Source organism: Palaemon carinicauda, chromosome 13 (genome assembly GCF_036898095.1).
Source record: "Palaemon carinicauda isolate YSFRI2023 chromosome 13, ASM3689809v2, whole genome shotgun sequence".
In the NCBI taxonomy this organism is placed as follows: Eukaryota; Metazoa; Arthropoda; class Malacostraca; order Decapoda; family Palaemonidae; genus Palaemon; species Palaemon carinicauda.
In genome coordinates this window covers 119,541,971-119,558,028 of record NC_090737.1, presented here as the reverse complement: position 1 = coordinate 119,558,028, position 16,058 = coordinate 119,541,971, and the positions used below count along the sequence as shown (strand labels likewise).

General features: G+C 45.5%; 1 protein-coding gene across 1 annotated transcript in view; it reads left to right on the top strand.

Annotated features, from left to right (window-relative positions):
• LOC137652370 (E3 ubiquitin-protein ligase MARCHF5-like) overlaps positions 1-16,058 on the top strand; it is a 52,463-nt gene that overhangs the window by 23,481 nt on the left and 12,924 nt on the right. Inside the window, exon 3 of the mRNA XM_068385739.1 lies at positions 13,714-13,828. Within this exon, the coding sequence (XP_068241840.1) occupies positions 13,714-13,828 (115 nt within the window). The remainder of the gene's footprint in view (positions 1-13,713; positions 13,829-16,058) is intronic.

The following is a 16,058-nucleotide window of genomic DNA, read 5'->3' as shown; positions in this document are numbered from 1 at the left end:
GAAGCAAGTCAGTGTTCGCATCATTCTATCTCAAAGATGTCCAGTCTCTTTATGAGAACTGCTACACCCTGGGACCATTCGTAGCAGCGAGTGCAGTAGTAGGTGAGGGCTCAGCCACTACATTCCCATAATCCCATAACCTTTTTAATCTTTCTCTTGAATACTTTTTATTGTTGTTTTTTGGGTTGTACGGAAGGCTAAGAAGCCTTCCGCATCCTGGTTGATTTGGCGGGTGGTCAAATTCTTTCTTGAGAAGCGCCTAGATTAGAGGTTGTGATGAGGTCCTTTAGTATGGGTTGCAGCCCTTCATACTTCAGCACCTAGGAGTCGTTCAGCATCCTAAGAGGACCGCTAGGCTCAGTAAGGAAGACGTACTTAAAAAAGGCAGAGTAATAGTTCAAGTCGACTTCCTTACCAGGTACTTATTTATTTTATGTTTGTTATTTTGAATAACTGCTAAAATGAAATACGGGATACTTAGCTTCTTATGTTAACATGTATGCTGGTCTCCACCCACCACCCTGGGTGTGAATCAGCTACATGATCATCGGGTAAGATTAATATTGAAAAATGTTATTTTCATTAGTAAAATAAATTTTTGAATATACTTACCCGATGATCATGAATTTAAGGACCCTCCCTTCCTCCCCATAGAGAACCAGTGGACCGAGGAGAAAATTGAGTTCTTGTTGACAAGAAGTACTTGAGTACCTACTCACAGATGGCGCTGTTGTGTACACCCCCACCTGTGTAGCGATCGCTGGCGTATCCCGACCTTAGATTTCTGTCGGGCAACGGAGTTGACAGCTACATGATCATCGGGTAAGTATATTCAAAAATTTATTTTACTAATGAAAATAACATTTTTGATAATTCAAGGTCTAAATTTGTATTTACAATAACTTTAAATTGTGGTAGGTTACGTTCAGAATTCATTCTCTTAAGCAGATACAGTAATTGTCAGTACTACTGTATAGGTAAACTTCTTGTGTATATGCAATTTATGAATCTTGTGTTTCACTAATGTTTAAAGCCCATAGATCTACTCTTATGTAAGCACACTGTGCTACAAGGGAATCCTTCATCCTATTGGAAGCGTCCTTGGCCGCTTAAACTCTATAGTTTCATGTAGTGTCTGCAACCTGCTGACTCATCAGCAGCCATTGCTTTGTCCTCCCTGGTCCTAGCTAGGGAGGAGAGTTGGCTTGGGCAATGTTCATGTGGATATATGGTCAATCTCTAGGGGATTGTCACTGTCCCTTGCCTCTGCCATTCATGAGTGATCTTTAAAGGTTTTTGCTCTTTATTTTGTCTTTGGTTCATTTATTGAGTGAGAATTAAAGCTGTATTACTTCCATTCATTATTTTTCTTGGTCAAAACTATATCAAATGAGTAAAGTGCAAGAATTTGCTTTTGTAGTATGTTAAGCATTTCATATTAGTAATTTAACAGAACGTGTGTTCGCCTATGAAGTGTAGTGCAGTACCATAAGAAAAGCATTCCTACTTTTTCTATGATGATTTTTATCACAGCAATTGAGGCTTCTCCATGATTTCAAACTCTGAAGTTAGTTTAGTTTGAGAATTTTTTGTTTTCTTTTGGTGCGTACCTATCTTTGAAGCACAATGCTTTTTTTTCATTAATGTTGTAGAATGTATATTTGTTCCTACACAAAGACAAACTCTCTTCCTTTACTAGGAGTATGTTTTCAGCTTGGCTAGAACTCAGCTATTAGAATTTATGGAGAAAAGATCAAGGAAATATACTGCGAAATATAAACATGTTGTAGCTGATGGTGAGAAAACAAAATTGTCATAGCTGCTAAGCTGGATAGAGGCAACTTGTTCCAGTGTTCGCTAGCGATGGCAGCACACATTCATAGGCAAGCCCTTTATACCTTGCTCATTTCCATCCAATTGTGCACCTTCTGCTGCAGGAGGGTACAAGGCAACTCGTTTACATCTAGCACTTTCCCTGACGAGTGTTTCTTCCACAGATCATGATGCTTTGGCTCACGGATGAACAGTCTTTAGTTGGGTGGGAGAGTCTTGTGCGTCAGTGCACACTCACCTACCATGAACTGGTAAGATGATTGGGCAAGCTCCTCCCACTGTCAAAGATGTGTTTGATTCCCAGACTGCTCACACTACCACGGTAGCGAGCTTGTGCACTTCGGTACGCTTGCCTGAAGAAGCAGTTGTTTGTCATTGCCGGCTGGACGAACACCTGCCTATAGGGGTTCCTGTGGCTGTTCCTTTGTTCGCAAAGGACGCGCCTTGGTTTTGAGAAGTTTGTAGAGGCGTTAAAACAGGCAGTTAGCAGGTCTCTCCCTGTTCTACCACCTCAGGCATCTGCTATGGCGATCGCTATCCTCCTTGTGGTGTCGGGTTCTCCTGGGAGTTCGGATCAACCTGTGGATCCCAGGCCTAAGAACCTCCTCCTCTAGTGGCACTTCGTGTCTCCCCTCTCTTGAGCGGTCATGAACTGAGTATTATCCTAGTTAAACTGTCCAAGAGGAGGAGTAGGCGCAGGCTAGCTACTCCTTCCCCAGGGGGACACCCTTTATCCAAGGACAAGCTGGGGCTGGAGATCTCCTAGGGAAATTTTGTTCTCAGAAATTTACCGGATGTCCCTCCTTTAGTTTGTGACAACTGAACTAGCCGCTCCTCTATCGGAGCCTCCGTCAGTTCCGAAGGTTCTTCCTCAGGCTTTGCGGCTCGTGGAGGTTCCTCGGAAGGAGAGTATATCCCTCCTTGCTGCCTTCTAGGCCAAGGCCCGGAAGAGGAAGGTTCTGCAGACCCTTCCGAAGAGCTGGACTTTAAGTTATTCCAAGGCTTCAGGTCAACAGAATGGCTTCCCGAGTTCGGTTCTGGCCTCAGTGTTACCGGAGGCAGGGAACCTCCCCTTTAGGTCTCAGGCCTCCATGAGGGACGGAAGCAGTTTACAAACCTGACCCAGCTGTGGCTCTTATGGTTGTGAGTTTGGGATTGGATGAGTCCCAATACGACATATCTTCAGACCGTGCGGACGGAGTGCTGCCAATGGTGCTAACCCTAAGGCTTCGGTCACAGTGCCAAAGCAGTCGGACCATTCCTTTATGCAGGTTTTAGGCGGGGGAAAGATGCAGTCCGTGACCTCTTCTGCCAGACTCCTAGAGCTGGAAAGGCTAGGATAGAGTTACCATGGTCCAGGATTGTTAAGAGAGTCAGAAAAAAGGTTTTTGCCTAGTTAACTGATGCAATGAACTCCTTATGAGCGGAACACTCGTCTTTATTGCTTCCTCCTTAGTTTGTTCAGCATAGGAATTATTTCGGGATTCTGGGCGACAATCCCCTACATTGCCAGTCGACCCGGCAATTATGTCTTTGGTGACTCGACAAATTGGCAACACAACCTGTGACGTTCTCGGCAGCCTAGGCTGCGAACATGGAACGAGTTGCAAAGGCCTTTTTTGCATTCCGCCTCATGGATCGACTTTGGTCTGATTTAGTTGGTTATCTTATTGCCAATGAGGTTTTGGCAAAACCAGCTGAACTGGAAGGAATGATCACCTTTTTGCTTTCCAGAGTGAGGGCAGTTGAATTCCTCTCATAACCTGACCAACCAGTGAACGAATGGGGTCTTAAGGAGACGACTTGAGGAGACGTGACTCTGTCATCTCAAAACTCAGTAGGCAGGTCCTAGGGGGAGAAGTGCTTAAGTTACACAATGCAGGAAGCGATGGTAGTACACAACATTGGGAGGCAGTTCGTGTGTTACTTGGTGACCGATTTTCACGTGTAGTATATACGCATTGCACAGGACCTCACTTATCTGTACGATCCTCGGGAGAGTACATGGTATTTCTTCATTTTTGGAGGGAGTGACTTCCATGCAGTTCTATCGCTGATGTGAATCATAATTGCTTGGGAATAGGTCCATCATAGGCATCTGGGTATAACCCTGGGTTCGTTCTCGACACGGGGAGTATATGCTCTAAGAATAAGGAATACTGTAGTCCTTCAACAAACACCAAGTTGCACTCTTTGCATCTGAGCACTGAGCTCTGCCAATTGCTAGGGGAAGAATACAATGTCCTTTCTTTCCAGGGTTGTTGGCAGTTCTAGGAAATTGCTTCAGCATGGCTCAATCGTTTTTTTTCCGTTTTTACGTTCTTGAATCCATTCTCGGATTTGTGAGTCCATAATTTGGGTAGAGGGAATAATCCTCAGAGCCTTGTAATCTGAGCGTTGAGGGGTATTTCAGCTTCCTACATGGTGTTGATCCTGATGGTTAGATTTCTGGTATGCTCTCAAGTGTGAATGCTAATCCTCAAATCTCAAATACTCAATATGGTCTATCTGATCTAGAACCCTTTGTTTTTCACCTTAGATATTTAGGCTCAGATTCCTTTGTCTCTTACCATGGCCACCATCTGGATGAGATATCAACTTGATTGGCTGGCACATAGATAACAGTTGCCAAACCTGCTTTTTACTCGACCAGGACTTCTGGCCTGGTTAGAAAAGGTGTTGGACTTCCCTGATTCCCAGCAGGGACCTCCAGCAACTTGCTACAGTAGTGGTTTTCCTACATGTCTCTTTACCTATCTATTCCATGTATGAATAAAGTCTAGATTTACCTTCAAGGTTCCATTATTAGCCATAGCAACACAAATTTTTACTTGACCTTTTTCAGTGCCACCTGTTGATGATGTTGTAATGGACTATAGGAAAAGGTTATGATAAACTTATGGTTTTTAAATATTTAACTTAGCCGGTGAATATATAATAGCTGCAACTCTGTTGCTCGACAGACACATACATAAAAACTCGCCAGCGATCGCTATACAGGTTGCGGGTGTGCCCACCAGCGCCAACTGTCGGCCAGATACCACTCTCGATGTAAACAAAACCTCAATTTCTTCTCTGTCGACGTGTCAACAAGACGTACTTTACTCGCTGTTGAACCTGGAGTTTTTCCCATCATATTTGGTGAAGTACTTTAATTTGGTTTGAGCTTTCGCAGTACAGGTGTTTTTCTTCAAATAAATCCTTGAACTCTTTTTTTGAATCGGATTAATTGTTGATGACTTAGATCGTTTTTTTTTGGAATTTTCCCTTGACTAATTCAAAATTGCTGACCCTTCTCAAGTTCCCAAGTTCAGAAAATGTAATGCTAGGGACTGTCATAGGCGTCTTCCAAAGGCTTCTCTCGACCCTCACACTGTTTGTTCCAATTGTCGGGGTAAAACCTGTCAATTGGAAGATCGGTGTGAGGAATGCGTGGGCCTTTCGGAATTCGATTTTATCGAATTTGATAAATATACACGCAGACTAGAGAGAGATAGGGTAAGGAGAAGTTCTTCTAGGTCGGTAGATTTTTCCTCTCCACATGCCCCTGAACCTAATCCTTCCCCTGTAGTGGTTGTTCCTAACCCCCCTCCTAGCACTCAGGAACCGTCTATGCAAGACATGATGCGTGCTATTCATGCCTTGGGGGAGAGAGTTGAGGCCTTAGCAAGTGACCGAAATCAACTCATGGCGGACGTAAAGGAACTCAAGTGCCAAAGTGCCACGGCGGAAAGTGTTAAAGTGCCTAGTGTTTCTCAAAGTGTTGTGAACAGTGTTGCGCTCGAGGGTTCGTCTGTTCGTGCCTGTCGTCCACCTAGTCCGGGACCTCTTGCAAGCTCCCAAGCCCAGGGGAGAAGCAATGTCGTACGACTCATGGGTTCGAGAGGCCTTGATCAGCGAACAGACGTTCCCTCTATGGTATCAGGCGTATCTCTCCAAGATCGCCCCTACCAACGTAAGACGAGAGAGCCCATTTTTACCTCGTCGTCCGAAGGTGTTTCTCGTAAGAAACCTTGGACCAAGGTCTCCAGACCTTTAAAGCGTAAGTCGGTCCCTTCAGGACAAGTCCAACGTCCCGGTTGTAGCCACTGGGACAGTTCGGACCCGTTGCCGTCATCTGATGACTGCTCGCCGCCTAAGAGAGGCAAAGTTGTGCCGTCTCATTCGCTAACCCCGTCTGTTACCGCACCTGCTTCCGTAGACCCTAAATGGGTGTTACTGCAAGACATGCAGTCCAAGCTTGCGTCCTTGATGGAGGACTACAATGCTGAGAAGGTTTCCGTTGAACCTACTGGCCATCAGCCATCCAAGCGGTCTGTTGTGCGTCCTGTTGACGTTGATGTAGCTTTCTCGCGTCAACCAGTTGGGGTAGTACCTCCACCGATGCGACCCAGTGTGGATTTCCAGCCGCACGTTGACGTTAGGCAACGCACTGATGTGATTGGTGACGTTCAGGACGTTCATCAACCATCAGAGTTGTCTTGTTTTGACGCGGTGCGTCAGCCTCCGCAACCCGGTATGGTGTTGACTGCACAACCCAGACGGTCTAAACAGTCTCGGGTGGACGCTGTGCGTCCTCGCACACCTGTTGTTGTTGACAGTTCCCAGACTGTTCAGCAGTTCCAGGACGCTGCGTCCGGCTCCGTCACATATGCACCAGTGCGACCGGACTCTGCGAGTCAAACGTTGCCTACACCTTTGCCGTTTTCTCATCAGTTATCGGATGAGGAACTGTCAGATGAGGACGTTGCTGAACCACATCCTGAGGATCAACCTTCAGAACTAGATGAGCCTAAAGCAGTTCAACCATCCTTGGACTTTAGAAAAGTCATGGCTGTTTTTAAAGAGTTGTTCCCTGATCACTTTATTTCTGTGGCTCCTCGTTCGCCGCCGTCAGAGTTTGTCTTAGGCGTTCCTACTGCCATGCCTGCCTTTACTAAACTCGTTCTCTCTCGCTCATCCAAGAGAGCTTTACGGCTGTTAGGCGATTGGTTAGAGACCAAGAGGAGTTTAGGGAAGACAGCATTTGCCTTCCCCCTATCTAAACTCTCGTCTAGATCGAGCGTCTGGTATGCCACGGGAGAAGTTCTCGGCTTGGGAGTTCCTGCCTCTGCCCAGGGCGACTTCTCAAGTCTTGTAGACTCTCCCCGCCGCCTTGCCATGAGACGCTCGAAGATTTGTTGGTCACCCTCGGACCTGGACCACCTTCTTAAAGGCATATTTAGGGCGTTCGAAGTCTTTAACTTCCTGGACTGGTGTTTAGGAGCCCTGAGTAGGAAAATCTCTTCTGCAAATAAGGATGTTTCCTTACTCATTATGTCCTGCATGGACAAGGCCATCCGTGATGGGTCCAACGAACTTGCCGCTTCATTCACGTCCGGAGTCCTGAAGAAACGAGAGTCTCTGTGCTCTTTCCTGTCTGCTGGAGTGACGCCATGCCAAAGATCTGAGCTACTCTTTGCGCCCTTGTCTAAGTGCCTGTTTCCTGAAGTCTTGGTTAAGGAAATTGCCTTGTCTTTAGTGCAGAAGGACACCCACGATCTAGTTGCGTCCTCGGCTTGCAAAGCTCCCCCTTTGCCTGCCTTGTCTGCTAGACCTAGGATAGACACTCCAGCGTCTCGGTTTATCCCGCCCTTTCGTGGCAGAGCCTCCAGCAGGGGAGGTGCTCGTGCCGAAGGGAAGAGAGGGAAGAGAAAAGGATCCAAGTCCTCTAAGGGCAGAGTCTGACTGCCCGCAACTTCAGACAGCAGTAGGTGCCAGACTCAAGAACTTCTGGCAAGCCTGGGAGAAGAGAGGCGCAGATCAACAATCTGTGAGGTTGCTCAGAGAGGGGTACAAAATCCCTTTTGTACGCAAACCTCCTCTAGCGACGTCCCCCATCGATCTCTCTCCCAGGTACCGAGAGGAAGAAAAGAGACAAGCCCTGAAACTGGAAGTGTCTCTTTTGCTAGAGAAGGGAGCGGTGGTCAAAGTCTCGGACCTTCAATCACCGGGGTTTTACAACCGTCTCTTCCTAGTATCAAAGAAGACAGGAGGTTGGAGACCGGTGCTAGACGTCAGTGCTCTGAATGTCTTTGTCACATAGACGAAGTTTACCATGGAGACCACAAAGTCAGTCCTAGCAGCGGTCAGAAAGGAAGACTGGATGGTCTCTCTAGACCTAAGGGACGCCTACTTCCACATCCCCATTCACTCAGACTCCCAACCTTTTCTGAGATTCGTCTTCGACGATGTGGTGTACTAGTTTCGGGCCCTGTGCTTTGGCCTAAGCACAGCTCCTCTCGTGTTTACGAGGCTTATGAGGAATGTGGCAAAATTCCTCCACTTATCGGACATCCGAGCCTCCCTTTATTTGGACGACTGGCTTCTCAGAGCCTCTTCCAGTCATCGCTGTCTGAAGGATCTCAATTGGACTCTAGATCTGACCAAGGAATTGGGACTCCTAGTCAACTTGGAAAAGTCACAGCTGGTCCCATCCCAAACTATTCTGTATTTAGGGATGGAGATTCACAGTCAAGTTTTTCGGGCTTTTCCGTCGGCCCCCAGAATAGATCAAGCCCTGCTCTCCATCCAGAAGATGCTGAAGAAAGAACGCTGCTCAGTCAGGCTGTGGATGAGTCTGGTAGGAACGCTGTCATCCCTGGAGCAATTTGTCTCGCTAGGAAGGCTACACCTCCGTCCTCTTCAATTCCATCTGGCTTTTCACTGGAAAAAGGACAAGACGCTAGAGGCGGTCTCGATCCCGATTTCCGAAAAGATAAAGTCTTGTCTGACTTGGTGGAAGGACAATATCAGCCTACGAGATGGTCTTCCCCTGGCAGTTCAGATACCCAACCACGTTCTCTTCTCGGACGCATCGGACTTGGGCAGGGGCGCGACGCTGGACGGTCGGGAATGCTCAGGTCTGTGGAACTCGAGTCAGAGGAGCATGCATATCAACAGCAAGGAGCTTTTGGCGGTTCATCTGGCCTTGATAAGCTTCGAGAATCTCCTTCGAGGCAAGGTGGTGGAGGTAAACTCGGACAACACCACGGCCTTGGCGTACATTTCCAAACAGGGAGGTACCCACTCACTGACTTTGTACGAGATCGCAAGGGACCTGCTCATCTGGTCAAAAGATCGAGGCATCTCCCTAGTAACGAGGTTCATCCAGGGCGACTTGAACGTCCTAGCAGATTGTCTCAGTCGGAAAGGTCAAGTAATTCCAACCGAATGGACCCTCCACAAGGATGTGTGCAAGAGACTTTGGGCGACTTGGGGTCAACCCACCATAGATCTCTTTGCAACCTCGCTGACCAAGAGGCTTCCAATCTATTGCTCTCCAGTCCCGGACCCAGCAGCAATACATATAGATGCCTTCCTTCTAGATTGGTCACATCTAGATCTTTACGCATTCCCACCATTCAAGATTGTCAACAAGGTACTGCAGAAATTCGCCTCTCACGAAGGGACAAGGTTGACGTTAGTTGCTCCCCTCTGGCCCGCGAGAGAATGGTTCACCGAGGTACTTCGATGGCTAGTAGACGTTCCCAGAAGTCTTCCTCTAAGAGTAGACCTTCTACGTCAGCCACACGTAAAGAAGGTACACCAAAGCCTCCACGCTCTTCGTCTGACTGCCTTCAGACTATCGAAAGACTCTCGAGAGCTAGAGGCTTTTCGAAGGAGGCAGCCAGTGCGATTGCTAGAGCAAGGAGAGCGTCTACCATTAGAGTCTACCAATCGAAGTGGGAAGTCTTCCGAGACTGGTGCAAGTCAGTTTCCGTATCCTCGACCAGTACCTCTGTAGCCCAAATAGCTGATTTTCTCTTATACCTGAGAAAAGTACGATCCCTTTCAGCTCCTACTATCAAGGGCTACAGAAGCATGTTGGCCTCGGTCTTCCGGCATAGAGGCTTAGATCTTTCCAACAAAAAAGATCTGCAAGACCTCCTTAAGTCTTTCGAGACCTCTAAGGAGCGGCGTTTGGCTACTCCTGGGTGGAATTTAGACGTGGTCCTAAGATTCCTCATGTCAGACAGGTTTGAGCCTTTACAGTCAGCCTCCCTGAAAGATCTCACTCTTAAGACTTTTCCTGGTATGCTTAGCCTCGGCTAAAAGAGTCAGTGAGCTTCATGCCTTCAGCAAGAACATCGGGTTTTCGTCAGAAAAAGCTACTTGTTCTCTGCAGCTTGGTTTCCTAGCCAAAAATGAGCTACCTTCTCGTCCTTGGCCTAAATTTTTCGATATTCCTAGCTTATCGGAGATCGTAGGCAATGAACTAAAAAGAGTCTTATGCCCTGTTAGAGCTCTTAAGTTCTACTTAGCTCGTACTAAACCTTTACGAGGCCAATCTGAAGCGTTATGGTGTTCGGTTAAGAAACCATCCTTGCCTATGTCAAAGAATGCTTTGTAATATTTTATCAGATTGTTAATACGAGAAGCTCATTCACACTTGAGTGAGGAAGACCGATCTTTGCTTAAGGTTAAGACGCACGAGGTTAGAGCTGTAGCAACTTCCGTGGCCTTTAAGCAAAATAGATCTCTGCAAAGTATCATGGACGCAACCTATTGGAGAAGCAAGTCAGTGTTCGCGTCATTTTACTTGAAAGATGTCCAGTCTCTTTACGAGAACTGCTACACACTGGGACCATTCGTAGCAGCGAGTGCAGTAGTGGGTGAGGGCTCAACCACTACAATTCCCTAATTCCATATCCTTTTAATCTGTCTCTTGAAATGTTTTAATGTTGTTTTTATGGGTTGTCCGGAAGGCTAAGAAGCCTTTCGCATCCTGGTTGATTTGGCGGGTGGTCAGTCATTTCTTGAGAGCGCCCAGATTAGGGGTTTGATTAGGTCCTGTTGTATGGGTTGCAGCCCTTGATACTTCAGCTCCTGGGGGTCTGTCAGCATCCTAAGAGGATCGCTGGGCTCCGTAAGGAAGACGTACTTACAAGGCAGAGTAATCGTCTAAGTCGACTTCCTTACCAGGTACCTATTTATTTTGGTTTTGTTATATTGATAACTGTCAAAATGAAATAAAAAACTCTTAGCTTATACGATGTACAGTAAACATATTTAACTCTGGTCTCTACCCACCTCCTTGGGTGTGAATCAGCTATTATATATTCACCGGCTAAGTTAAATATTTAAAAATGATATTTTAATTATAAAATAAATTTTTGAATATACTTACCCGGTGAATATATAAATTAAACGACCCTCCCTTCCTCCCCAATAGAGATGCAGTGGGATGAGAAGAAATTGAGGTTTTGTTTACATCGAGAGTGGTATCTGGCCGACAGTTGGCGCTGGTGGGCACACCCGCAACCTGTATAGCGATCGCTGGCGAGTTTTTATGTATGTGTCTGTCAAGCAACAGAGTTGCAACTATTATATATTCACCGGGTAAGTATATTCAAAAATTTATTTTATAATTAAAATATAATTTTTCATAAGTGTTCTCTGTTTCAAAACCAAAACTTGGAAAGCGTTATAATATCTTGTGATACTTCACTCATGCATAGTAGCCCCTCTTTAGCATTGGGATGTTACACCCCTCCCTCGTCACTCGTCTTCATTCTCATCTTTGGAGTTGTGCTGCTGAACATTTCCTTGGTGATTTTTTGTTTTGGGTGAACTTGCAAATGTGGGATGTAAGAGCAACCAATACTACCTTTTTTAACTGCCAGAGTTAAGACTTAGACAGATATTTCAGATACTTTGTGATTGGTAGTTTCATTTATGTCAATATCAATTTTTTTCTTTTGTGTGATCCCATACAGTATGTTTGTTCCGTAACTGAAATACAAACCACGCTATTTACATGGGGTAATTACTTCAGCGTAGCTGAATGACAAGCCACACTTTACTTTTGGCTCTCCCTCACTTTGACTGCCATATTTAATCTGTTTTTGCTTTTTCTTTTTCAGCTTCGTCCTTGAGTTTGTTGCCAAGACTCAGAATCCGGGAGTGCCGGACCCTAGGTTCGACTCTTTCCAGGTTTCGAGTCTCCGTTCTGTAACAGATGACCCAAACCATCTCCTACTGTGCCCCGTGAGGAGTCTGAGGTCGTATCTTAAAAGAACAGCTGCAGTTCGTCCCCAGGTGCGAGCCCTGTTTGTGAGCACCGGAAGGACGAAGAGGAGGGTCACTAAGAATACCATCTTGGCCTGGATTTGCAAGGTGATACATCTGGCCTTGAATCCTGACCCTCCTCCGTCACGTCGCCCTAGAGTGCATGATGTCAGGGGCCAGGTGCCTAGCTACGTCCCTGGCCTTCAAGAAGAATTATTCAGTGACGCAGGTCCTTCAAGCTGGGGTGTGGAAGCATCAGACCACCTTCACGGCCCACTACCTGCAAGACGTGACACACAGAAGGCTCGATACGTTCTCTATCGGCCCTGTGGTGGCTGCACAACAGCTGATCTAACATCAGGCTCCTTATTGGACAAGTAGCAGAAGGTTGAGGGCATTGTTACCCGGTTTTAGTCTGCGTGAATGAAAAGATCTGTCTGGCCCTTATTCTTTTTTTCATCCTCTCCTCCCTTGGAGAAAGCAGCATCCTGGGTTCTCTGCACAGCTGACCTCGAACCTCTGCAGGTAAGCCATGCTCCCTTGTGTTCCTAGTATTAAAATGTAATACTGTCATGTCCCCATACCCTGACGAGGTGGTATTGGGAGAGTCCTAGCCTAGATTTCCATCTGAAGAACTCCAGGTCAACTTCCTTGGAAGAGTCACTTCTCACCTTCACACACAGCTTATGTAGGCCGCAGCAGTTTCACAGCTGCCAGCAAGGAGCAGGGACCCTTTATTTCTTGAGGTCTTACACACTCGAATCTGGGGTCCCCGGGCAAGCCAAAGCCAGTATGGCAGGGGACTTACCACCCTTCCTAAGGGTTGAGTCACCCCATGTAAATAGCGTGGTTTGTATTTCAGTTACGGAACAAATGACAAATTCGTAGATAATTTGTATTTTTCCTAACTATACAAACCTTAGCTATTTACAGTTATGTGCCCGCCAGCCCTGTCCCCCAAGATAAGTCCTACCTCTAAGTAAAGTGAGCTATTCAGTGGTGTGTGTGAGGGGGGAGGGGTAGCTAGCTACCCCTCCCTAGCCCCCGCTAACTAGTGGTGGGGTAGTAAACCCTCGTTAAAACTTTTATGGCTCGTCATTCAGCTACGCCAAAGTAATTACCCCATGTAAATAGCTAAGGTTTGTATAGTTAGGAAAAATACAAATTCACTGGGAGAGGAGAGTGCGACGAGATGATAATCACGTCGCAACCAGAAACTTACTGGGGAGCACATCCTGAGCAAGCATGCTCTCCGACCCCGGGTCGCCTCAGGGCGCGTATCACTCCGCCTGAGGTTAACCCCATAGAAAACGGGAATAGGGTAAACTACACAAAATTCTGGTCGGATGGGAAGAGTTCCCAGTAACTCCTAAGAAAGTAGTTCGAGGTAAGTATGTTAGGAAAAATACAGATTACTTAAAAATTTGTGATATTATCTACAAATTTGTCATGTTACCCAGCAGTGTGGAGATGGACTCGGTGCTGATGTAAATATTGGCTCGTTCTTTCTCCAGACCTCAATAATCTCTACTTCTGCCTCCAGAGATGATTAAGCCACTTTAGAAATAGCAATAAAGAACTTACTAGCCTCTATTTGGGCTAATCTCAATTTAGGGTTGATAAGTTTGATTGGTTTGCCATGAACAAATAATGGTTCCTGATGAGAAATTTTTTTAGGTTTTTGATAATTGTATTTGTTTAGTAATCATACTTATTCCTTTCATTTTGTATGAAGATAATTATTTAAATCATTAAAAAAATTTTATATCAATATAAGGTAAATCTAATTGCAACTTAGATTGTATTGTTTATAGAATATTCCCTCTCCAGGTACACCAGTCGTGTCTACAGCGTTGGGTAGATGAAAAACAGAAGGGAAATTCAACCGTGAAAGTTAATTGTCCACAATGTGGAGTAGAATATTTTATTGCTTTCCCTAATATGGGTAAGTTAAATGTCTGTTGTTTTAGTCTATTTGTAGATTTGTAACTGTCTTGCTGAGATAGTGTCATTACTTCCCCTGGAGGAGCATTACTGAAGTTCACTTTACCATAGCGAAAGGTACTCTTTCCACTTTCTTTAATAATAGTTGTTAGAGATTATGTTTGAATGTTAGCTTATTTAGTGGTATATGTAATATACTCAATCACAACAAATAAAGCTCAACAAAGTGATGCCAGTCACTTCATTAGCTTATTGTTAGTAATGTCCAGTTAATTCTTATAATGTTGCATTTTTTTCATATACTTTAGCTCATTACTATACAGTACTGTTTTCTAGAAGGTTCATTCAGACACTGACCAAATTATGGAATGAACTTCCCAAATAGTTGAATTGGTGGAATTTCAGAAGTTCAAATTGGTGCAAGTGCTTTTATGTCTAGTTGGTTGGCATAGTCTTTTTTCATAGTTTATGTTACTTATCTGTTTAATATTGATATTTTTTCATATATAAGTTTCTATATATTCCAGTTTGTTCTGTGCATATACAAACTTTTCATCCTTTAAAATAGGGAACGTCTACAGCGGGGCTCAAGGTACTTTACTTAGCGACAGGTGGTGAGTGTGGACCAGTAGCCGCTCCCACTTTCCTGTCAAAGACACTTCACTTTTGTCTTTCTCATCCTACCCAAAGGCTCTCAGATCTTTTCTAGCTTCTTGTCAAATGTGGAAGGAAAGCAAGATTATTTTAAATACAGCAAAAGAATAAGGCTGTTGTTGGTTCATTGCAACACACACACACACACACACACACACTCTCTCTCTCTCTCTCTCTCTCTCTCTCTCTCTCTGTGTGTGTGTGTGTGTGTGTGTGTGTGTGTGTGTGTGTGTGTGTGTGTGTGTGTGTGTGTGTGTTTCATCCCCATGTGCTAAGTACAGATTGTGGCATCCCACTAAGTGGTAGGCTTGGTTTTTGTGGAAGACTAAGCTGTCTCCGGCATTGTTCCTATTGGTGCCCAAGAGGATGCTGAAGAGACTGTATGGTACTTTACTCTCGTTGATTTTGTCTATGGCTAAAGCTCCTGGGTATGCACCCGTGACATGATCCCCATGATGCATATTTCAGGAGCAGGGGATCTCGTAACTTGCAGCAAGTTTTTAGGGTTTCATGGAGTGTGAAGTTCCCCCTGTGATAGCCTCACACCAACATGCTTAGGAAATACTCCTGTAGTCATGCAGACTGTTGCCAACAAGTTTTGCCTAAGAAAGGTTTCGCCATTTTTAAGATCTTGCAGGTAGGTCTCGATGTCATTTTTGAGAGGTGATAGCCAAGCAACTTTTACCGTGGTGTCCCTAGTGCCAGTAATTCCTGTGGTGACCCCAGTAAAACCATTTATGACTCCAGTGCCAGTGAGCTCATTAGTGATTTCTTTAGTGATCTTGAGCCCAAGAAAGCTGCTAAGAAAGCTCCACCCCTGTGTTAGTGCCAGTGCCAAAGGCTGTAAAAAGTCGTAAAAAGCTTTAGTGCCAGTCAAACCTGTGCGTGTCGCCACGGTACCTGTCACAACTCTGCCAATGATCTTAGGGTCCGTGGCTTCTGTTATTCCACAGACAGTAAACCCAACCCGTGTCTGTGTTTCGAGTGCTAAGGAGACTGCCAAGTGACCCCCCAGTGTTGTGGAGCAACCCATGTAGATTCTTGGGGGAGCTTTGTTGTTTATGGTTGCTCAGATGTATACTTCTCTGCTTTCAGAGCCATAGAGGAAATTTGGTAAGAGGAAGAAGTGACACCACCTCCTTGGTGTTTGGCTTGACTACCCCAGTAGCCAGGCTGGTTGGAGATGTATGGCCCTGTGTTGTGCTCTGCACTTTCTGTTGGCCAAGTGTTGTAGGGTCTTGGGTACCCTCCTTCACTTTTTCTATGCAGATTGGAGAGGTATGCACTGCTCCCATCTGTGATTGGAATGCTTTAGTAACCCAAGTTGAGGTGGTACCTATCGAGGATGTCGCGAGAGTGTTGCCAGAGGCCACTGGTTGGTGGTGAAAGGGCTGCTGCTAAGTGCTCATGAGCATGGAACCAAGGCTTACTCTTTACCTTGAACAACAGAGGATAGGTTACATGGTGAATCTTCTGTCTCTGGAGATCTTTCTTTTGCTGATGACAACCTTCCTGTTCTGCATTGGCCCTTCGGTCTGAGCAGTCTTACTCAGGGGGCGAGAAAATGTCATGGAGCA